Genomic DNA, 23,122 nt, shown 5'->3' with positions numbered 1-23,122 from the left:
TTTCCCCGTCGTCTGGCACTGTGTTTGTGTGTGTGTGTGTTTACAGAGAGTGTAAGCATGCATGCTGCAGAGGCAGCGAGATGCCACCACTTTCTTCTATGTCCGACCCTGGGCCCCATTCTAGATCAGAGAGGGGTTACGGAGGCCAAGTCAGTCAAAGGCACACCTGCAGAGAAACTCCAAAAACCCTGACTGCCAGCTTACACTGACCCGTTTAAGGTGTGCTTATTTGGAGTTTAACCCTGACTTCAAATTTTCTTTTCCCTCTTCCCCCCTTTGTGTTTGACCAATGGGCCTTGTGCTCTTTTACTTTCTTCCCTTTCTTCTGCCTCCCTTGGTTCTTTAATCTCTTCCACCACACCCACCCTCCCAATTCTCCTCCCCCTAATGTCCAAACCCCACATCACAGCAAAAACGTCCCTCCCAAAATACATTGCGCGGTGGAGTAGAGTGGCTTTGCGAGGCCAGCTATAGCTTGTTCACTTGCTGTGTGGTTTTCATTTGTGTGTAAGCAGGGCTTTACACACTGGAGCATATTTGGAACTGAGCAGAGCAGCAGCTATACCCTACAGGTAATGCTTTAACTGTGCTGCCACCATCCAAGAGAGTGGGAGGATGATAAAGGAAGTGTGTTACAATCCCCAGTTCTTCCTCTCTGCCGGTGATTTCCACACACTTGCACATCTTCCGCGTTTATGCAAAGCTTTTGATGGCATTATGCAAGATAAGCTCATTTTCTAGTCTGATTCCCACTCTAGTACATGCTTTAATGACTCTTAAAGCCAAGGGCTTCTTTTTTGGGCATAATAGAAGTCCCGCGGTTTCCCAGTTTCCATGCAGCCAGAGTGCTTATTCCACACCTGATCACTTTTGTTCAGCCATTTTATGGCTATTGGGGAGGTGAGCGATTTGACAGTGGTTAGTGCCATGAGCCCTAATGTTTATTGGTAGCGAGCGTCTAATAATTTTTGATTACCCCAGAGGAGGTATTAACCATGTTATTCAGCAAGGATAATTTCTTATTTACATGCCCCAAGCAGTGAACACTCTGAAGGAACACTGGGGCTAAATGCACAACAAACCGAATCAAACATGCCAAACGAGATGCTGCATCCTGGCTGGCTGCAGGGCTGAAGCATGAGAAAAACCTTCATTATGCATTTACCATGATTCATTATTACAGGGTTATCAATTTGCGGAATACGTGGAAGATGTTTTGAAGGGGGGGGAACCAAGGAAGAGAGGAATGAAACAAGGGAAAGAAGAGGAGTGAGATATTCAAGGGTAGCTCAGTGCCTGGATTTTTTAAAAATGCTGTTCCAATTACACACTCTTCCATGTTCTGAGGCAGAACTCGCATGTTAAATGGTCAAATGCTAGCAATCTCCTCTCAGTGTTACGCTCCGCCCCCTAAAAAAGCAGAAACTGATTTCCCTTTAATGAAAGCCGTTTGGCTGAGGAATTCTCTTTTTTTGGAGACTGAGGCTACACAGAGATGTTCAAATATCGTTCAAATATTGTCTCTCTGCTCATTTAGTTTTTTTCTCCTCTCTTTGTTTGGCTTCTGCCCTGCTTACTCAAGGGTTTCACGTATCCGTCTGTCAGTATGTATTTCAGGACAGTCGCTGCATGTTTTCTTTTTTCCTCGCCTGGCAACACACACTGAGAAAAAGAAAAAAAATACTTTTTAAAGCATCTTTCCCTCTGCCACCAGGCAAGGATGACTAAGGCCCCATTAGAACAATTGGAGGAAACTTAGGGAGACGGGGAGTGTTTAGAAGAATGAAAGCAGGCAGAAAACAGCACTATCTTGTGATAACCAGTGCTTTCTTTCATTATCCAAACACAAAAAAAAACCTCCACCTTGGAAAAAAAACACACTGCTTCTATAGCTTCATTGAAAAATAACACAATGAAAATAGAGAGGTGGGAAAAAGTGAGACAAACATTAAACATTTTCTAAAGTGAGGGGGAAAAGCTGCTTTGTTTAGTACAAATGCTGCGTCCCAGGGATGCAGTCTTTAGACAACTGTGTGTCTGCAGTAGACATCTGTGAAGCCTGACCTTTTGACCCTGGAAAGAATGCTCTTAAGGTGGTGGTGGTGGTGGTGTGGGGGGGTGCCTTTACCACTGCATCATGGCCTACAGGACAGCCCAGCAGCAGCAGCACAACAAACAGAAAAACAGAAAATAACAACAACAGTCGATGGAAGAAAAATGAGAATGATGTGGGGAAATAAATGTGGACCAGCAAATGAGAGTGAGTCAGATGCTGTGACTGTTTAGGCAAGCACTTGCCTTAACAGATGATATATTGATAACAATCTGACATAGACTAAAAGGAGAGAAGGATATATGTACACAAATGGACCTGTGCGTTGTGCCTCACAGGCCTCGCTCTCTCCTACTCCTTTGCCCCCCCCCCCATGAGATCATTTTCATCCTTTATGAGTCAAAGGCAAGCCAGGTTGAAAATGAGAGGTTACACAAGCCAGAGCTCAAACCCTCTGAGTGTGAGAGGAGAAGATCCCCGCTGCAAGGGCTCCTGCTGCTATTCAAAGCACCTGCCATTGTGTGGGCGCCCATCCAGGCCCATTGTTGTGCAGAAATTAGTCGTGCTCCCTTTGGCTCCCTTTGGCTTCCTTCAGCTCCAGAGGCATGCGGCAGACCCCCTTGTTGTTTTAGGTTCAGATACATGATTGGATGGATGCGTGGCCCCAGCTACCATCACCACTGGCTGTGGCCCTTTGGCCTCTCTCCCGCAGCACAGTATCATTCTGTTTTTGTCTCTCATGCACTCACCAAGGCCAACATTCCTGTAGTTTTTGCTCTCTCTTTCTTTTGTACTCCTACTCTCCTTTCTCCTTTGGTGTATATGCTTATTGTTCTTTGGAGCACCCTCATTATACCCATGGTTATATTTTAAGGGCCTCTCTCTTTTGATTTTGCTCTCGTGGGGAGTGAGCGGTGGGCTGCTGGGAGCTGTAGGGCCCGGCCCGGCTCTCAGGGCTCCCCAGCCAGCGTCTTGGAGAGTGGGCTTGGGGGTGTTATTGGGCTGGGCACCACCACAGAAGCCTACTGGTGCTGCTCTACTGCTGGTGTGAGAGGGAAAATTGAAAAGTCAATAATGAAAGGCGTTGCAAAAGTATATAAATAAATAAAAAGACAAGAGAGTGAAACAAAAGGAGATGATGGAGTGCTTCAAAAAAAATAGCAGAGAGCTAAAGTGTATTGCTAATTAATAGCAGCAGAGGAAGCGCTTATTTCTTCTTTCTGGAACTTTAATTCTGCACATTAACTTTCCGGGCGTGGAAATGAATAGTTCATAACAGGAGTGAGGTCCATCCATCAACATCATAACAACCAACAGTTGGTTTGGTTGATTTTTGACTATGAAAGCTTTCATTTAGGAAAACATTTGAATCAATGCAGAATATATATATTTCTATCTTACAGCATAATTACAGCAGAATTGTATTTAAGGCTTTTTCATTCTCTGTTTTTCATTAAATTATCATTTCTTTTTTTGTGCCGTGAATTAAAAGGTAAAATTATGAAATATGCATTTTGGTGGGTCAGCAAAGAAGGGCAGTCATTTGAGCCAAGGACTTTGTAATTTGTATTTTTTTTACAGCAGTAATAGGCTCCTCTCTCACTGTTCGTGCCCTGGCAATTTCCACTGCCAACAGCTGTCAAGCCCCTAAACTCAAAATTAGCGTGCTAGAATTGGGCCTTAATGAAATGACCTGCTGGATTTACCTTAAGGAGCAGGGCATGCAGTCAATACTGGGCCTCATCAAACCCCCCCTCCCCCCTCTCTGCATGCTGCACTTCCATTAGGGAAAGGAAATAGTCTCGCGTAAATGTATTAAGCACGACTTCCACCTTCTAATTATATTTTTCTCTTCCACTGTCATAATTCATTCGATCTTTCATTAGTTTTTAATATTGGAAAAAAATGCTTTTAGCAAGCTGAGGACTGTGGAAATGTAGTATCTTATGTGTGTAGCATTATTTTCTTGCTATCATACATAGTAATAATTATGGCAATAAGCACCAGTACTGTTGGCTCACCATGTCTCTCTGTGTGCCAAGGCCCAGTGGAGGACATTGGGTCCTGGTTATTGACTCGTAAAGGAGTCAGTAGGTGAGAGATCTCGACGAGACACAAGTGTCTGACTCTCTTGTAAAGCGATATCTGATTTCTCTCTGCGAGTTGGCTTCCCAGAGAGACTGGCTCTCTGTTAATCAGACTTTTTCACTCAAATCTGTATGGATGAAAGAGTGGTTTTGTGAAAAGGAGACGCTCTCGCTCTTTCTATGCTAGGATTCCCTGTTTGGGTGAGAGTGGGAACGAGGGAGGAGAGGAAAGGAATCAGTTGAGGATTCAAGAGCGCCTGCATTTGTGTTTGTATGTTTGCAAGAGGGGCAGACAAAGCTAGTAGCAACCAAGCAACATCCACACTCCTCACACATCTGACTAATTTATGAGGGTAAACTGTGTTGACAGAGAGGGAGATGCAGGTGGAGGGAGGAAGTTTTCATTAACTCTCCAGAGCAGGCCAAGCCAAAGCCCTGGAGGAATCGCTCTCTCAGTTTGAACTTTATCAGGGGCTATGCTTAATCAATACGCCATCGGAAAAAGAATTAATTACTAAAGCAGAATAAAACAGCCGCATTTTAAACCGAGGATTCATCAATTCTGTAATCTCTTGGTTACAGCTCAGGTGTCAGGAGGCTCATTTCAACTCTATGTAATGAGGAACTGTGGGAGTTTACTTCTAACCTCCTCTGTCCTCCCTCGTCGCCCCCTCCCCCCGTTTTCCAACCAACACCCTATTCCAATCCTATGTTTCTTTGTCAAGATATCCTTCACTGTATTCCCCCCATCTTCTATGTCCATGCTGCGCTCCCTTCCCACCAAAAATTCCTGTCTTTGCGGGGATGGGACGAAAGGGGGTATTAACGTTTTAAATCTCCGGTGCGAAAGCTGACTGGGACGGGACATTCCTGCCGCTGCAGCCATCGAGCTGGACATTCCTCAGCTCATTCTGGGATAGCGCTGATGTGAAAGTGAGAGAGGGGGCATAACGGATGGGGAAAAAAACAACCCACCATGCTCAATTGGTAAAAAAAAAAAAAAAACTAAAATAATATTTTGTGGAGGATGAAACTGTTCAAAGGAATAAGTTTGTTTGAGTCACATAGGAAGTATCCCTTATGTCAAAATAACCTTGGCTGCACTGTTACTACAGCCACTGCCGGTCTACCCTTCGCAGCCCTTGACCCCCACCCCAAAAAGCCTACAAATCGACTGTCCTTGACTCCCCATAATGGGGGGATTTTAAGGCAGGTTGAGAAGGGGTTATGGGTGATGAATTGGGTTTTTAGTGAGCTCATTAGGAAGCCAAACAGAGTTTAGACTGGCGGAGCGGGGCAACAGCACAGTAATCAGTTCTGCTTGCTTTGTTCCTTGCCTCCAGGACATTTGTGTGGAAAAAAATAGAGAGCAAGAAGAGGGAAAAAAAGAAAACTTCATGGCATTTGGCTGATGAGAGGGCTGCTGAGCAGAGGCTACAATCTGATGGTTGACTTGTTGATTTATAAACCTTTTAATCCATTTACTCCCAATCCCCCTAACACTGTGCAGAAATGCCTACCTTTGTTAAACTCGGCTTTGATGCCACTGTCCGTCAGGTGCAAGCAACGTCTGCAACAAATTCAACTTTTCCTCCTGTCTGAGTATGAAAACACAGGAGTTTATTTGTTTGGCTTTAAATTGCAATTGAGGGTAGAGAATCACTGCTGATGCTGTTATAATACATCGCCTCAAACAGTGTAAGCTGTTCTGAATTACAAAACCGCACACTATTATATCTGGCAACCTGCATTCATCTGCTCTTTCTAGCAGTTTAGGTAGAAGCCTTTGATATACAATAGCTCCTAACGGGGATTACAAAGGCATTTCTTCACCAGCAGATTGAACCACATGATGCATCTGCGTGCTCTCCATCTCTTTGTTTTCTTTTGTCCTGAATCGTCTCATCTTTTTTTTTCTTCTTCCGTGCAGTCACTACATTATCATTCCAAAGTAGAGCAATTTTTTAGGAGGGGAAATATTGGGGAAACAGCTTGTTCTACTAATGATCACACTTGTTTCAATTCAACATAGCCCCAATAGCTTCTGGGAAATACCTTTTCTTTAATATTTAATGCATCATTAAAAACGTAAAATTTAGGTATGCTTCTCTGTGGGCATTTATAAATTATATAGGAGGAGTATCAATATACACAGTTTAAAAAATGAACACACTTTTAACCGATTGGCTTCCTTGTACGACGTCTGCGTAAACAGAAACACAAGAAAGGAAAAGACGGTCACATTGGTGGGCTTATGAATTTGTTTATGAAGAACTGAGATTACCTGTGAGACCAATTAGCACCGTTCGATTCAGAATGTAAGCTAATGTGCAGCAGCGTTTTCTTCAGCAGCGTCAGAGAGTACAGGGTGTAGTGGGGTGGAGTTATCAGGGAGGCAGAGAGTGTGAAATGTCTGGTGGAGACCCAAAGCCCTTCATTAGCCACTGATCTCTGTCTGCTGAGTGAGGGGCAGTCATGGGCATCACAACTCCTTTTTAGTCCCCCCCAAAAAAGAGCGGGGTGAGGGGGGGGGGGAAGGCAGCTCCCCCCATCCCCTGCAATTTAGCCCTTTGCCATTCATGCAAATTGGGTCCTGACATCTGCAAGAGCCTGCCTCTTTTCTTTTATACATCTTTATTCCATCTCTTTTCTTTGGATCTTTTTTTTCCACTCCTCAAATACCCCCCCCCCCCCTTTAGACGACCAGCGCCGTATCTCAGCTGACATTCACTCTTTTATGCACACATCTGTGTAAAAGTGATGTTCTCATGCACATAAAAATGCACAGAGCTGGATGAAAAAGTACGACAAAAAAAATTTATTACGGTCCCAGGAGGCCTGAGCAAATATTGTGTGACTCTCAAAAGAACCAGTTTATGATGTAATAAGATAATTGTTGCTTCAAGTCGAAGGTTAATTACACCACTAACTAGTTCAGCTTTGATATTGGGTGTCCAGTGCTTAGGGTTTAGGTTCTTGGCAGATGATAATCTTATGAAAGCATCAGAAGAGTTGTAGGCAGTAACTAGGCCTCCCTCCCTCTCTCCCTCGCTCCCTGTTCTAGAAGAACTATTCCTTTTTGGCTCCAGGGGAGAAGCTGAAAGGGGAGTGTGGCTTTCCTCTAGCCCATATCAGAGGTTAAAAGGTAAAATAGCCCAACTGGCTGTCAAAAACAAGTTTTACCTCCAACCCTTACACCCTCACCCCCCTCCTCTCTTCTGCTCACTCCACTTCATCCTCACCCTCTATGGATGGGATGTGCACAGTGGGGTCAACGCTGTGCCTGTGAGAGGAGAGAGGCCTTGTATCAGTGGAGAGGCGATAGTTATCTACGGCATTCCAGGGATGACAGAGAGATATCTGCCTGATGGCAGGGTTAGGGGGCTTAGAGAAGGGGCGGAGAAGAGAGAGAGAGAAGAGAAGAGGTACAGGAGTTGTCGAGCAACTGCCTCCCCCCCACACCTCCCACCTCCCTTCCTCTCATACTGCCTGACTGCCTCACTTCCCTGTACATAGGGAGCAAAAAAACATCTAATTAGAAGCTCTTATTCCACTTCATTTAAGGGAACACTTAATGATGTGTTTTTGGGCTGAGACAACTACACATTACTTCTCATGCAAAAGGAACCACTCACTCGTGGCACCCAGGATGCAGATACAGCTGTGTTTGGGATGGTTTGTCCTCATTTCCCTAGGATGTCACCGTTTTTGTCGGCGATCTGGGGGGGGGGGGGAAGTGGTAGTCTGCTTCCCCTTCACCTTTAGCCAGTGTCCTGGTGGTGAGAGTGGGCGGTAAAGAGGAGGCGGGTGGTGACATCTCAGTTTGGCAGGGAGACTTGCTAAAGGAGAGAGTTTGTTGTAATTGCTCTGACAGGTTTTAGGGCTGTTAATGACTGGCGGTCTGAGCACTACCAATTTGTCAGCATGCTTGCTGTTTACTAAGCTGTTGTTTTATGGTCCAGTGCAAGGGGGGCTGCCGCTTGTTTAAGCACAGATCAGGAAATAATCAGCGTAAAACACAGTGGCTGCAATGGTGCACACTAAAACAGCTCCATTTAGGGTCCTCATCTACTGTATGGATCTGAATGAGCGCTGTTCACCATATGGTGTGTGGTCACACAAAAACACACAAACACACAGAAATTGGATGCGGAAGCATGTGTTTAATCATTAAAGGGATTACGTTCTCGTCGTTAACACTCTTCTGTGTCGCATGTTATGTGAGTGTGAAGCATATTGCTAGCATGCGGTCATAGCCAGTGGACCTGTAATCCCCCCAGTCAGCGTAGAGCAACAGAGGGCCCGGCCATTCCACTAGTGTGAATAGAGCCGCGGCGTGTTTGTGTGTATGTGTGTGCGTCGAGAGCATGTGCTCCCAGAGCCTTGCAAAGACCCCTTCGTAAATCCAGAGTAAATAAAAGGGGTAACCAGGAGGACAAAAGAGGAGCCCCCACTGCTCCTCTCATTCGCTGCCATTTGGGGGGACTGAATGTGCTAAACGCCGCTTATGTTGGCTGAAAAGTTGAGGAGAAAAAAAGAGGGGAAAGGGAGGCTCTAAATCCCCCTCTTCTTTTCTCTTCATTCTCTGCAGCCAAGCCTGCAGGGGCTAGAGGTGGTGTAATAGGAGGGAGGGTTGGAGGGCCTGGTCACCATGGTATGCAAAGGTAGAGAAGGCCAAAGGAAACCTCTGCTGCAACAACCCGTTTCTGCTTCTCTTCCCTCTGTCCAACTGTCCTCATGAGTTCCTCTCTTCATCCCACTTGGATGAACACTCTGAGTAGTCTGGGTTGACAGTGGGGTGTGGGGGGTCTGTTGTAATTAGTCACTTTAACCGCAGCTTCCATAAGCCACTGCCTCGACACTCGTGCTTCATTAACCTGAAACAAACGCCGGGGCCTCCCAGTGCAAAGTCTCTGCACAGCCTTTAGAACGATACAGAGCACACATCTAAAGCCGAGTCTCCAGGCTCTTCAGTAGGTGTATTAATGGTTTAAGTAAGTAAGTCTGAAATATTGTTTAATAACTAGCTATGACTGCGTTGCATGGGTATTTTGGAAGGATGGAGAAACAGAGGGAGTGTATTCTTGGCGTGCTTTACTCTTATATTGGTAATGCTCCCAGGACTGACTAGACCTCAGCGCTTCCCTTAGGGATAGGGTGCCTTCAAGATATGAAGCATGATCTGTACAGTCATTAGGACTCCCCCCTTTTTACTCTGAGCACAGACTGTAAAAAACTTTATGGTCGACCAATTTTTTTTGGTGCGATAAATCCTGCAGCGACCCTGAATGTGCCAACATTAGATAAGCAGAGTTGCAGAGTGTTTACAGTCCTTTCCCAACCCGTTAATGAGCTCAGCCCTGAGACCAATTTACTCGCAGGGAGATATATCTGAATGCATTTTTAATAACCACCCACTGGTGATGAGAGAGAGGGAATGTGTGCGAGCGTAAATGTGCTCTTGGACTTGCTTGTTTGTTTGCTAGCGTGCTCATTCACCCTCGTTGCGTCTGCCTATTGTCGTCCATCTTGCTTGATTACACTTTCGCAGGTTGTGTGCATATGAAAATATGCGTGCGCTTTCATTGCGAACACTTTAAGTCAAGATATTGATAGAGTGGGTGAGAGAGAGAGAGAATGAGAGAGGAAGAAAGTCAGGGAAGACAAGGGAGGCTGTATTTTTTTCGTCTCCAAGGGCGCTGCTTTTCCAAAAGTGCCTGGGGCTACACTCCAGCACCTCAGCTCCCCTAGGCCTTTGGGCTGCCTCTTAATAGCCAACCCCCATCTGTGTCACATGGCCAGATGATGGGACGCTTCCCCCTGCTCTGCTCTGCTCTGTACTTTTTTTTTTCTTTTCCCCATTTTTTTCAGAGTGCACATCCACACAGGTTAGAATGGCAGAGTTGCCAGGGAACAGTCAGAAGCCATTAGCGTTTGGGACAATTTGCCCCGCAGCGTTCCTTCTCTCGCTTATAAGAAAGGAGTGGGGGTGGATGCAAAGCACCAGCTTCTTTAGATGTAATGAGGTTGTGGAAGTTGGGTCTTCTTTATTTTTTTGTGCTTTCTTTTCCTCTCCCTGCTTTCTTTCTTTCTTTCTTTCTTTGCTTTTCCACCCACTGCCTGCAATTGATCTTGTTTCTGCATCTATACTATATTGCATTAAACTCACAAATGAATACTTTGCTCTGAATGACTGCGTGAATATCACATGTCTAACCTGAGCACACATGACAGTAGCCTTGTACAAGTGAGAGAAAGACAGAGGCAGAGAAGCTGAAAGCCTTGGAGTCTAGTTTCACCCTCGCGGGCTAGGGCATGAGGCAGCGTGCATGCTGGGTAATGAAGTGACAGGTCAGTCTGTAAATACGCATGGGTCGCTCTGGCCCTGGCCAGGGGGGAAGCTATCGCATTGCAGTGAAAATGGAAACGTCAATAAAATTAATCTGCCAGCCTTTTGGCCACAGTGTTCCATTGGATGAGCCTGACTGCTCACAGCAGGAGAGGGATTTGGAAGAGTCGCTCGAAAATCAACACAAAACCTAGTGGCGCGCAAACAAACAACCAAACTTTGTATCAACATTATTCAGTGGAGCTCAAAAGCAGAGAAACAAGAAGGAGGGTGGTTAAGATTCACAGCTCACCAGTCGTGTTGTTACTGAAGTTTGAAAGCGAACTGGGGGAGTTAGAGTCTACTTCCGCCTGGGTCACATTTCTCAGGAAGCCCCTCACAGTCAGGGAGGGCTATGGCCAGACCAACGTTTATTGTTTTAGGCTTTCCTGAACAAGGATTCCTACTTAGTCTGGGATTTACGGCATTTGCCGCTAATGAATGCCCGTTCTACAATTACAACACCCCGAGTTTGTGTCACCGTTCCCATATGTCCTTCTGAAGGGCTATTGCTTCTTTAACTTCACACAGAGAGAGCGCAAAGTCTGCACTTCTCTGTTTTCCTCTTTCGTGTGGCTCTACACTAATGATGTGGAAGGAAAACACTGTGCACAGACAGAAAAGAAAGACAGAGGGAGAAGAAAACAGGGGGGAGGAAAGAGTAAAAGAAAGTGGGTAAAGTAGTCGGAAGAGAGGGCCCCTGCTGTCCTTGTATTCTTCAATTATTTTGCATTTGATTACAGCACCAGTCGGATCTTTTTTCTTTTCCCTTTTTTAATGTTATTAGTTGAAATATTTATGCAAGATTAAGGCTTGTATAGGTGGCTGTGATTGATGCCTCCCCAAAAACAGACGGACACGCAAGTCTGAATTTTCAGAACGTCAGGGTCCTTCTCTGTCTTAGTGTAGGAGTTTTTCAGATACATAATTTAGATGCCCTCAAGGAAGGCTTTCAAGGCATTTGTGCCCGGGGGCAAGAAAAAATAACTATGACTGTTAAAAGTAAATCATTTTTGCTAATGCACAATTAATGCTGGGGAAGAAGAGGAAGAAAAAAGGGCCAGGGACAAAGATGGAAACTTCGATTTAAAGGAGAAATCTTGGTATATGCATGTTTTTCCTTCTTGAAATGAAACACTGTTGGCCGTTAATGCAGGCCAAGCCGCCGCTGGCCTGTCATGCTAATCTTGTGGCAGAATGGGGAGGGGTTTTGTTCAAGGTAAGGGAAACTTAAGAGAGTCAGGGTTTTGGATGCAGTGGGTGGGTGGGGGGGGGGGAGCAGACGAGTCCATTATGTGCTGCGAAGTGCAACAATGAACCACCCCAAATCACATCCCTACTTTAATACTCATGCCTGTCAAGTGTGTGCCGTGAACGATCGTCTCCTTTGAGTGTTGTTTGTGTGCGAGTGCCTCTCTGCACGCAACATCAATTCGCGAACGTCTGTGTGTGATACTGTTACGTGTCTGCGTCGCTCCCTCCTGTCCCCTTTGGCTCTCTTCAAAAGACAAGGGAAACATACTCTACATTATGTCAAGCATGCAAATTTAATTGAATTAATGATATGAGTCCAAGCCTATACTGTACTTGAGGGCTCCTTGTCCTTTTTTTTTATCTCCTTCTCTGCCTCCTACTGTACAACTGGAATAAGGAAACGAGTGTTTCAGTGTCCAACCATAACATTAGAGTCATTAACCCCTATTCCCCTCTCTCGTGCTCTGGGGTATAGAACATCTCTGCTAGGCCTCTAAGTAAACCCCTCTCTCTCTGAAAGAGGCCTTCCACTAAGGCCATTTAAATCCCTCCAACCTCAAACCTTCACTACATAACACTGGCTGTGCCTTGGTGATTTTCTCGGCCTCAAACTCTTTCATAGGTTTCTGTAGTATTTGTCCATTTATCCATCTTTCATCAGCCTTAAACTCAGCCCTCTGTCTGTACTTCAGTTTCAGCTTTGAGCTGTGTATTGTAAGTCCATGGTGTAGTCCGGGATGTTATTTAACCCTGGGTTTGGTTTCCGTCCAGGAGATGGCTTAGACAACAGCGTTGCATCGCCTGGCACGGGGGATGACGATGATCCAGACAAGGATAAGAAGAGGCAGAAAAAGCGCGGCATTTTCCCCAAGGTGGCCACGAACATCATGAGGGCGTGGCTATTCCAGCATCTCACGGTAAGCACAGCCATCATGTTTTGGGGAACACAGACGTATGGTAGCAAAACACACACACGCACAGCTGTCACATTGTCCTGAGTGATGGCAGTGTTGTGACTCTCACCTGTCAGCCACCTGTCAGAGGAACACACTGACCAGGTCAATCTAATCAGTTTGGACTGTTTGCTCTGCTCAGCACACTCTGAGTATGAGAGAGATGACCCAACAGTCTGTGGTTTGGCCTGAAGTTTTTCCTGTGGCAGAAAAACTGAAGACAAAGAGTGAGAGATACTGAAGGATGGTTGTGTGTGTGTTTGTCACCTTTTCTGGAATAATCACTGACCTTCTCAATACCAGGAGGACCCTCAGGGGACCTTTATGATGCATAACCTGATTTATGAGGAACTGAGATTATGGTTCGGGTCAGGCATTAACTTGGTCCTTAAAATGAGAGCTGAGGATAGCACTTAAAATTAGGATTGTAGACCTTACAGCAACATTGAGTCTAAAGTTTCGTCTTTGGTATTGAAACTTGATCAGTTTCACATTTCTACACCCTTTTGATTTGGTCAAATATGCTCTGCAATATTCAAAAATCTAACATACATACAAACTCCTTGCTTATTTCTGTATGTGTCCTCTGTGTGTGTGTGTGTGTGTGTGTCAAATGGCTGGACCCCCCCTGCTCCCCCACCACCTTCCCCTATTGTCAGGACATTATCAGAACATCAGTCTGTATTGATTTTGCAATGCAGGTCAGATTTCAGGAGGAGGTGACCACACCAGGACACATAAGCTGCTCCCCAAGCACATGGCTCCATGTCCCAGAGATGCAGGGACAATGTGTGGGGGGAAGGGAGACGTTAAAAAACAGAGAGAGAGAGAGGGAAGAGAGGAAAAGTAGAGAAGACTTAGTGTAGAACTTCAGCCATATGGATCATCCGCACATTTAAGAAGGTCAGGAGCCCCCTCTGCACCTCGTACCCCCTCCCCATTCCACACCAAACTAACAGTGCCCACTCCTTGCCTAACCAAAAGCCCAAATAATGAGTGGCCAGCAAATAGGGCCTAATTGAAAGGGCTGTAAATCCATTACATATTGGTCAGGGATAATCAGGAGTGCTTTAATCACTTTTATCTATTCAGGAGCAGTGAAGCTGCAATAGCAAAGCCCTAAGCCTCGCAGGCCTTAGCGGCTCCACCACGCCAGTCTGCATGCTTATTATTCTCATCATTATCAAAATGACTTCACAGCTGTTCACAGCTCTATCGCTCCCTGACTGGAGACCTCGCACCAAAACGTACACACACACACAAGCTTTCATTCAGAAGCTCAGGGGCGGGAGGGAGGCAAATCATTTTGGAGCTATTCATTTTCTGCTTTAGGTCTTTTTCCTCGTCAACCTCGGAGTAGAACATTTTTGTTTGTGTATGAAGAAGAGGAAGAGCAAACAAAAGAGGCAACACGGTTTATGCGAGTGCCATTCACTGTACATTCGTACTCACATGCACGTCATAAACACACTTCATGGGAGTTTCGACCAAAATGATTTCAGAATCTTCCCTGGTGAAAGCCTCACAAAGCTGCACAGGCTGCAGAAAGAAAGACAGGATGGCACATACGGAGAGTTTGGACGAGTCGCCAACAATTTTCTTTAGAATTGTTTTAAAATTGAATTGAAAGAGTGGAAAGAAATGGAGGAGGGAAAGCAGAGGCACATTTTCTTTCAGAGCGCCGGTTAATTTAGACAGAGAGAAGCTTTCAAGGCCTTCTTTTTCTCTCACCCTCATCCTTTATCACATCGCCTGCTCATAGATGTTCTCTCCAATCTTTATTTGGTTCTTTTGTGTGAAGCCCTGGCCGGTCTTGTACAAATAATAATCCCTCCCTTTTAACCTGCCTTCATTTCTCCACTGAGGAAGAGGACTAATTGAATTATCCCCCTTCTCTTCTCACCATCCAATTCTACCACCCATAAACTCTCTCACTTTCTCTCTCTCTCTTACACACACATACACACACACGCACTCACACGCCCATTAGCCTTTCTCCTTTCTTTTAATTTGTTAAGCAAATGTATTTGCCAATGCTGGATGCGTTTGTGTAAGGGTGAATTCTTGGGGACTTTGGCCCCTGAATGGCCTATAGCGGCATTCTGCCATTCACGCATTCATTAACTGAGAGGTGAGGAGTGAAAGGAGTGGCCTTGTATTTTCTCAAACCGCCAGGGCCAGCATGGAGCTCCTCTTCCATGAGCCACGGGGGTCTCTCTACATATGTTCTCAACATCCAGCCATTGTCGCGTCCTCTGAAAAGCTCAAAAGGATAGGACCCCCCTTCAGACGCCGAAAAACAACACAGGCCAATAGTAACAACTGTTGGCTTTTGCATTCACTATAACAAAATTGCCCTCGCCCTCTCCCCTCCCACCTCCCGTTGCCTCACGCTGACCTCACACTCTCTTGAGAGAAATCACAGGATGGTTTTTCTTCAGTCAGACACTCACTTGTCTGTAGAAAGTCATTTAAACGTATAAATCTATCTTAGGGTAAGACGTGATAAACATGTCTGCACATATGCATCAATGTAAATATAAATAGGCTAGGGCAACGCGGACATGTTTTGTGTTGAGGCCATATGCACATGCACTAGTGAGCATGTGATCTGGCAACCTTAAATACCCCATATGTAATCCAAACGGCTGGACAGATCAGCTGGTGTTAGCTGGCAGAGAAGGGTCAGACTGTCTCTCTCCACTCCCTCCTTCTGTCCTCCTACCCACTCATTCTCTCTCTCTCTAAGTCCCCCCTCCTCTCCATGAGTTTCTGGATGTCTTCCAGCCACATTAGCGGAAGGGAAATCCCAGAGTGTTGGTATAAGCTTTTCAATACTACAGGGAGATTATGTTATCAGAAAGGTAAACTTCACTGTTCGAGGTAAAATGTTATACTTCACTTCAAAATGAGACTTGCATAGGTAGAGGCAACGCAAGATAGAAAACAAATTATGAAATAGAGTTTGTTATTGTTTCAAAAGGTGATGCCTGTTTGTTTGTCAAAAGCAAACTTGAAAATCTTCAATTAGCCCCTTGGTGCCCCTGGCCTTCCTTCCCCTCTCACCCCCTGCTATCCCCCCCGTGCTAGCCCTTGCTCACCCCTGTAAAGACAAGGGTCGGCCTCGCAATGAAAACAGGAAGCACTCCGATACAAAGATACCACTCTGGGCCCTGGCTGTGTCTTTTGACTGTAGTGTAAACCCTCAAACACCTTTGAAAAATAAATAGGGGACCTCAGGAGCAAACCAGGCCAGTGTGGAGTTTAGAGCACACGTGTGTATGCATGATCCAAGAGGGAGGGAGGGAGGGAGTGAGTGGTCAGTCAGATGAGTAAGTAGGTAGCACTCTCAAGCATCAAGCGTCTCAGGTTTTGTGCTGGGCCACACTTTGGCGCTGTGTTTTGGGAAATGCTGTTAAGCTGCTAAGCCAGGTGTATTGGTCCCCGGGGATCTTTGAAAAGGGAAGTGATATATCCCGTGGTCATTTGAAAAGTCAGTGAGCAACACAACTGTGTTGTCCAGTATTGAATTAAAGAAACCTCACGATGACATCATAGTTATTTTCTTATGGTCAAATTTAAATCATGTAATGTAATTTACAAGATGTCACTGTGGCCATATTTAATCTGTTAGTGCAGGTGTTAACCGGAGTGAGAGCATATCCTACGTTGTGCATTGTGTTGCAAACATCATTAGTTGCACTACTGATACCACCCCCCCCTCCCCACGCACACTCACTCCCAATACAAGCCCAACATAGCATTAGTCTCCATGACAACACGGTGTCATCGTCAGGTCGGGCCCTCCTATGGGAGCTGCTCTCTCGACTGCCCTTTATAGATTCACATAAAAGAGCCAACGAGGGTCATTCACAAGACATGGGCACAGGCACGGCCCGAACCCTGACAACGGATGTTTGTCCCCGTACGATAAACAAGTGTAGAAAGTGCGTCCCTCGAAAAAGAGAGGGCATGTTGTTTGTGTAGACTAAACAGTCGGCCCTGTCGTGTCCCCAGTTTTGTTTTAAGCTCCTCTACTCCTTCTAATCCTCGTGTGTTGTTCCAGCACAAGCAGCGTTTAACTGGTGGAGACGCACATCTGCAAACAGTTTGAAATACCGAGCCCTTCCTCCTTTTTTACGTTGAACGGCTGAGAGCTGTTTATTCTGTATAGCTGTCTTCATCTTTCCAGTATGGCACAGTGCGTTTAATTTCACTTAGGTCGCCTATTAGTCATGTGGTGTAATTACATTGTTGATTTGTTTAGATTTATATTGTTTGGAAGCAGTTCTGTGTACAGCAAGAAATAAACTTTTTGAAAGTTGTGTTGCAGTTTCAAGATCTGTTTGCTTTCTGCTTGCTTAGGTTGTGTGAATTTCCAATGAACAGTCAGTGGAGACAAAGGAGAAGCAGGGAAGGGTTTAGGGGTAAGAGCAAGGGTGAGGAGGGGGTAAAGAGGGGGCTCCTTAGGGTCATGGAGGTGGAAGCCTGGAGGAGGCCCACACACTAATCTGTCATGTGCTCGTTTGCCTCGAAGCCCAAAAGTCAGCTCTTCAGTCACCCGTAGCAACCCAGGCGACAGTTTTGGTTCACCGCCGCCGCTCAAATGTGTGACTATCACAAGGAAAAAGAGTCATCACGTTGCTTTTGTGACAATACCCTTTGCTTTGTGTGTGTGTTTGCAAAACAGACGCCAGTGACAATATGACAGGATAGTTTGGTGGTGTTGAGCACAGGGATCATTGAAAGTCACTCATAATGACTGTGGAGAACATCTTTGCGGGGGGTGTTGGAAGTTTGGTGCCGATCTATTGTCTTGTCTCTGTGTTTCTAACGTCGGCTGCTCAGCTGTCCTGGTAAAGAGACACAAACCCCCTCAGTCTGCCATCTGTTCCTCCACAGAAGGGCTACCACAACATGGGCAGACCTCACACGGCAAGACACTGAAGCTTAAAACACTCAGACATTAGAGCGATATGATACTCTGGAAACTCTTTTTTTCACCTTTACTTCACCTTCCTTGTCAGCGCTTGTTAACGTATTAGCCCTCCATGTCAACAAGATGCTTTTTATAGAAGGAGAGTGCAGAAAACGGAATGAAAGTTTAGACGAGGGATCGAATGACTTCCCATTTTCACAGGCTGTATAATTATATGACAGGCTGCATCAACTTTGCCGTGCAGCTTTGTGGTCGTTTTCTAAGTGTTAGTGTGCCACAACTCTGACACAAGCCTCGCTTACAGTGTGTGTGCTGGCATAGTTGATACTTCATGCCATGAGTTTATTTATGCATAATAATATAATAATTTATGTTATGCTCCGACATCAGACCTTTACACTTTGCCCCCTAATCCAGATCGGTCACGATCCACTTGTTCCCTCTTGCACACACAACCTTGCACACAGCATGTTTGCACTTCTTGTTTTAATTTTTCATTCCTATGGGCTCGCTTATCCTCTTAATAAGCATCATGTTATTGTGCATGTGGAAATACAGGGATAACTGTATCACCCCACTCCTTCTCCTCCTCCCTCTGTTCCCTTCCCTCTCCCTCCCTCCCTCCCTCCCTCTTAATTTTCATCCCTGCTGTTTGCATCTTAATGCAGGTTGTTAAATGAAGTAGCAGAAATGAGTGCTTTCGCAAAGGGACTGTTTACGACAAGCTCCCACTGCATGGAGGTGATTAAGCTGTGTGAAACTCCACGGTGTTCGCCAAAGAAAAAAAAAAAGAAAAACAACCCCGCTTCATATCCTCTAGTAAGACAACAACAAAGAAAATACAAAGGAGTAATCCCTGAAAATGTGATGCAATGTGCATTTCTTTAAATGAGCTTTGACTATGGGGGTGTCCCCCGTGGAAGACCACGAGCACAGCGTGAGTTGCAAACCCTGACCGCAGAAGAATACAAACAGAGCTGGGCCCACTGAGGATAGAGGGATTTATAAACTCTCCTCTAAGAACACACATGCACAGCACTGAGGAGACGTCTTAAGGACCCTACACTCTGCTGAGAAAACAGCAGCACAATCCACTGCTGCAATCATAGCACCGATCCACCGGCTGTTGGACCTGGCTGAATGATGTCATGTGTAATCAGGGCAGTATGTGATATCACACATGCCCCTGGTGGAAAAGATGGCGGTAGCTGATTCTCTGCCGTTTTCCCTTCTCTACAAGTCCGGGGTTATCTTACTCATAACAAAATGTAAAAGAGGATTTTGGTTTCACATCTTTGAGACAGTTTCCTTAAATTACCCCCTTTACCCTTGCAGGGCTACTGCCCTACAGGCTCGCCTCGTCTCCCCACGGTTGATTGCGGGGGCTGTGGCATGAGTTGCTAAAACGGTGGCTGCTGCATGCTGGGGACCACGGAGGCCAATGAGATTCTGCTGCAGGCCTCCGAGCAGCCCCGACATTGCTTTGATATTCATATCACACCAAGGGAAGAAATGCAAAAGGGAACAGGAGCAGCACAGGCGAGGAAATGGCAAACCAGGCTAACGAAGGGAGGGAGGAGAGGGGAGAGAATACATGGACTGATGGAGGCATTGAATAGAAATCAAAAACAGACCTCGCGTTGCACTGTTTGGTTTGTCATGGGACCCTGACTACACCAAATCCCACTCCGACCATTTTGTGTGATTTTTATCCCCTCCCTCCCTCCCGACTCTTCTCCAATGCATGCTTTTGTTCTGCCCAACACTCAGTCCAGGGGCATGCAGTGGGATTCCAGCACAGTGGGGTCCTTATAACTGGGAGCCATGTCTCTTGTTCTCACCTCTTCCCCCCACTTCCTCACCTTTTCATTTTTTTTCCACCCATTGATATCTGCAGTTTTCCTCTTTGAACATATGGACTGGTTTTGTAAGAGAGAGCCCAGTCCACATCAAAGCCTGAGGCTGAGCGGGTCAATTTGTTACTGCTTTACCCGGCTCTTCCCCCTCCACTACAGCCCCGGTGGACTATCCCTGCACCGCAGCCATTTACCCAGAATACTCCATTGCCCGAGTAGTTCTGCCTAGCACATGTATTGAGCCATGTGTTTTCAGGATCTGTTCTGCAGATAGAGCAGTTCACGTTAGACCTCGTTAGATTTTCTCCTCTGCAGCCACATTACCCCAAAGATCATGCAAGGCTATACATATGAGGCTGTGTGATATAGAGCCCCTGTACCACACACTGATAAGAAAAAGTAGATGGATAGAGGAATTACAGGAGCAAAGAGGAGGGGGGGGGATCTAATAAAAAAAATAAAAATAAATGTATAAATCCAAATCTAAGCAGAGCATGCTTTGGCTCCAGATGTGAATCTCTCTGAATATTGATTTTGGGGCAAGCAAGTTCCCCCCATATCCCCCGGGCTGCAGCGACTGACATACAAAGCACCTCTCTAAAGCCTATAAACCAGCTTGTACAATTATTTAGATAAAGAGGGCAACAACAGCAGTGTATGCCTCCCAACCTAGAACCTCCTCCTTGGCTCTCATCCTCCTACTACTACAACTCCTGCTCCTCCTTTTCCCTTTTTCATCCACTATGAAGATGAAAAAATTAAAAAGGGGGGCAAATGTGTAATTAGCCACACATTTCTGAATCCTCCTTAATGTTCATTACTGAAACCAGGGGCAATTACTAGTTCAAAGGGGTTTAGGGCACCCGCAGCCTGCATAATCAGTCGCAAATTAAGCACTACTCATTTGTCACAGCACAGCACGCATGTACTATATGTCTGTGTACTCGTGGAAAACACACTTGCATGCAACGCTGTCAGAGTTGAGTCATACACAGGCTGACAGGCATCAATTTTTATTCAGGCACAAATCTCAGTTAGCCTAAGGTACTGGGGTTGTGTTGCCCGATCCTCTTATGCTCCGACACTTTGTTTTCCTCAGACAGTAAATAGAAAACACCTTCACCTTAAGTTGTTAGACATTATACTACTTGTATTCATCCTCTTATAGCACGTACAATCCTCACCACCACCTGCCCTGTCTGTTTCTTTTTCTTCTTTTTTTTTAGACCTCTATCTTCCTCTGTATCTGTCTCTCCCCACCTGTCTGTGTGTCTGCAACACGTGACAGTGTGTGTTTCATGTCTGCCCCCGGAGGTGTATCTCGGTTACCTCTGGGGCCAGGTCACAATGGCTAATCCTGTCTTCAGGTGGCTGTTTAGCACACTGAGAGGAGAGCTCGCAGAACCGGAGGTGAGCTCCTGTTACAGGACTCCCTGACCAAGGGTCACCTCTGACACTGTCAGAATACACGGGCACACACACAAGTTGCATCAACAATGCTTTGCACATTCATAAAATCTGGTACACACACCAAAGCTTTCACACATAGACCCTGCAACAAACTTTTGCTCAAGCACATTGAGGTTGCTTATCAATCCCAGGTGGCTCAGCCTTCATTTCTTTCCTCCCCTTGTGTGCCTTTATCTGCCACATGTACGACTTCTCTTCTTGTCTTCCCTCTTTCCCAGATCACTCAGACTCTTGTTCGCTTTAGGATTCCTTGATATGATCTCTCCATGAAGACTTGCTCTAGTGGTCATGCGTTCCCTGTCCTGCACCAGCACCCTTATTGTTGTTGAAGTTGCTCTCACACAGGGACTCACAGTCAGGTCCCCAGCAAACTAAATGGAGCCCTATCATGTGTGGCTCTGCCTCAGCGCTGTGGTGCAGGGAACTCATTTTTCAGCAGGGAACAACATCCATCTCAGCAGCCAAATGCTGGCTGTTTCATTAAGTAGCCCATCCAGGCAGACAGATGTGTTCACCACACAGCCATGTTTGCCTATGCAAGAGCGTGTATTAACCCACAATCCTTTGGGGGAGATTAATAGGCTACCAGCCCCTTTCCATTGATTATCTTCATGCCATTTTCCCTTCCTTTCCTGGGCTGGATATTAAAAACTAATGAAGCCTATTGAAAACGGGGAACCGCGAGGCTCTTCACGGATCATTTTAGGTTATTTGGACTCAAACAGAGAACGGATCTCTTTAAAGCACAGTTTGAATCGAATTAAGAAAATAAATGTGGAGAGCGGTGCTGGGGAAATAGTGCAAGAAAGGACTAGAGGAGTGTGTGAGTGTAAAAAAAAGAATGTGTTTAAGAAAAGACAACTCTTCTCTGACACATGGAGCAGATGTTAGCAATTCCATAGTATAGAAATGCATTCCTAGTGTTGGAACCACGTCCTAATTGCCATAATGGAGGTGGTAAGCGCTGACAGTAATGGAGTTGTGGGTATCCATCCCCAGCAACCTGAATTAGGGGCCACTTGGCAGATCCACTTCAAGATGGCCTTTTTTTTTTTTTTTTTTTTTTTTTTAACAGGATACCTGAGTCTTTGAACATTTTTAATCTCGCTTTTTCTCTGACTGCTCCAACTTTCCCGCCCCTAATATGGTGTTACAACTAAGCGGCTCTGCAGTGCGTTGGGAGAGGGCGGCGTGGGGATGAGGGCATGTGAGATAGATGGATTGGAGAGACCTGGGCGGTGAGTGAGCAAAGAGTTAAAAGCGCCCATGTGATGGGTTCACCTCTGCACCAGGCTTGGTGAAAGGCGGCGGGGTGCTGTAGGGGAAAATGACTTCCTGAGACATTACCATCAATCACCAGACAGGTCAGGCCCCCCAATCCCGCCATCAGGATGGAGAGGAGGAGAGGGGGGATGGGGATGTGGGATTAGACTAGAGGGGGAAAACAGAGAGGAAGACTGGTTAAAGGCTTGTTGGGGGAACAGACTATTAACAATATCTTTCTCTCACTGTCTTGACTGTTTTATGTCTTTCTCTTCCTATCTGTCTCTCTGTGTCTTTCTCGCTCCCCCATAAAACGACTGCCCAGGCATTCAGGAACAGCCCCTGCTGGTCAGAGTCCTCTTCTTGGCTCAATTGCATCATTAATTATTCCGAAAGGCGGTCGGCTTGAAGCAAATCTAAAGAGGGGAAGAGAAATGGAGAGGGAGCAAGAGTTAGATGGGGAGATGGGGGACAGCTGTCTAACACCCCCAGTTGGTCTAGCTCTCACTCTCTCTCTTGCTCTGTCTCTTTCTGTAAGTGAAGGATGGAGAGGGGAGGGACTTGGGTTACCTCAGTGAGCGGTTGTGTTACATTCCTGCGAAGGGAAGGAGTGGGGGGGGTGGTTCAACGAGTTGTTGAAAAGAACACAGACGCTTGTCAACAGCCTCCGAGCCAGGGAGCCATCATGCCTTGCTTTAGGCCGGAGGTCAATGACCTTGTGATGCACCCAGATAGAGAGGTAGAGGGGAAACAGTGAAAGAGAGAGGGGAAAGAGTGCTACAACAAATCCACCATACGGTACCTGTCACTGCTTGTCCGTGGCAGAGGTCACTCAAAAGCCTCAAAAATCTTCAAATCC

The 23,122-nt window shown here is 45.8% G+C and overlaps 1 protein-coding gene across 3 annotated transcripts in view; it reads left to right on the top strand.

Moving 5' to 3' along the window:
- Positions 1-23,122, top strand: part of meis2a (Meis homeobox 2a) — a gene marked incomplete at its 3' end in the record, with an annotated part of 70,414 nt that overhangs the window by 18,011 nt on the left and 29,281 nt on the right. For 2 of the 3 annotated variants that reach the window (XM_083885961.1, XM_083885959.1), the window contains exon 8: positions 12,554-12,699. In XM_083885961.1, the coding sequence (XP_083742087.1) occupies positions 12,554-12,699 (146 nt within the window). The remainder of the gene's footprint in view (positions 1-12,553; positions 12,700-23,122) is intronic. The other variant, XM_083885960.1, reaches the window with a different exon arrangement.

Source organism: Microchirus variegatus, assembly GCF_963457635.1.
Source record: "Microchirus variegatus genome assembly, chromosome: 2".
Taxonomy (NCBI): Eukaryota; Metazoa; Chordata; class Actinopteri; order Pleuronectiformes; family Soleidae; genus Microchirus; species Microchirus variegatus.
This window is presented reverse-complemented; position numbering and strand designations above follow the sequence as displayed.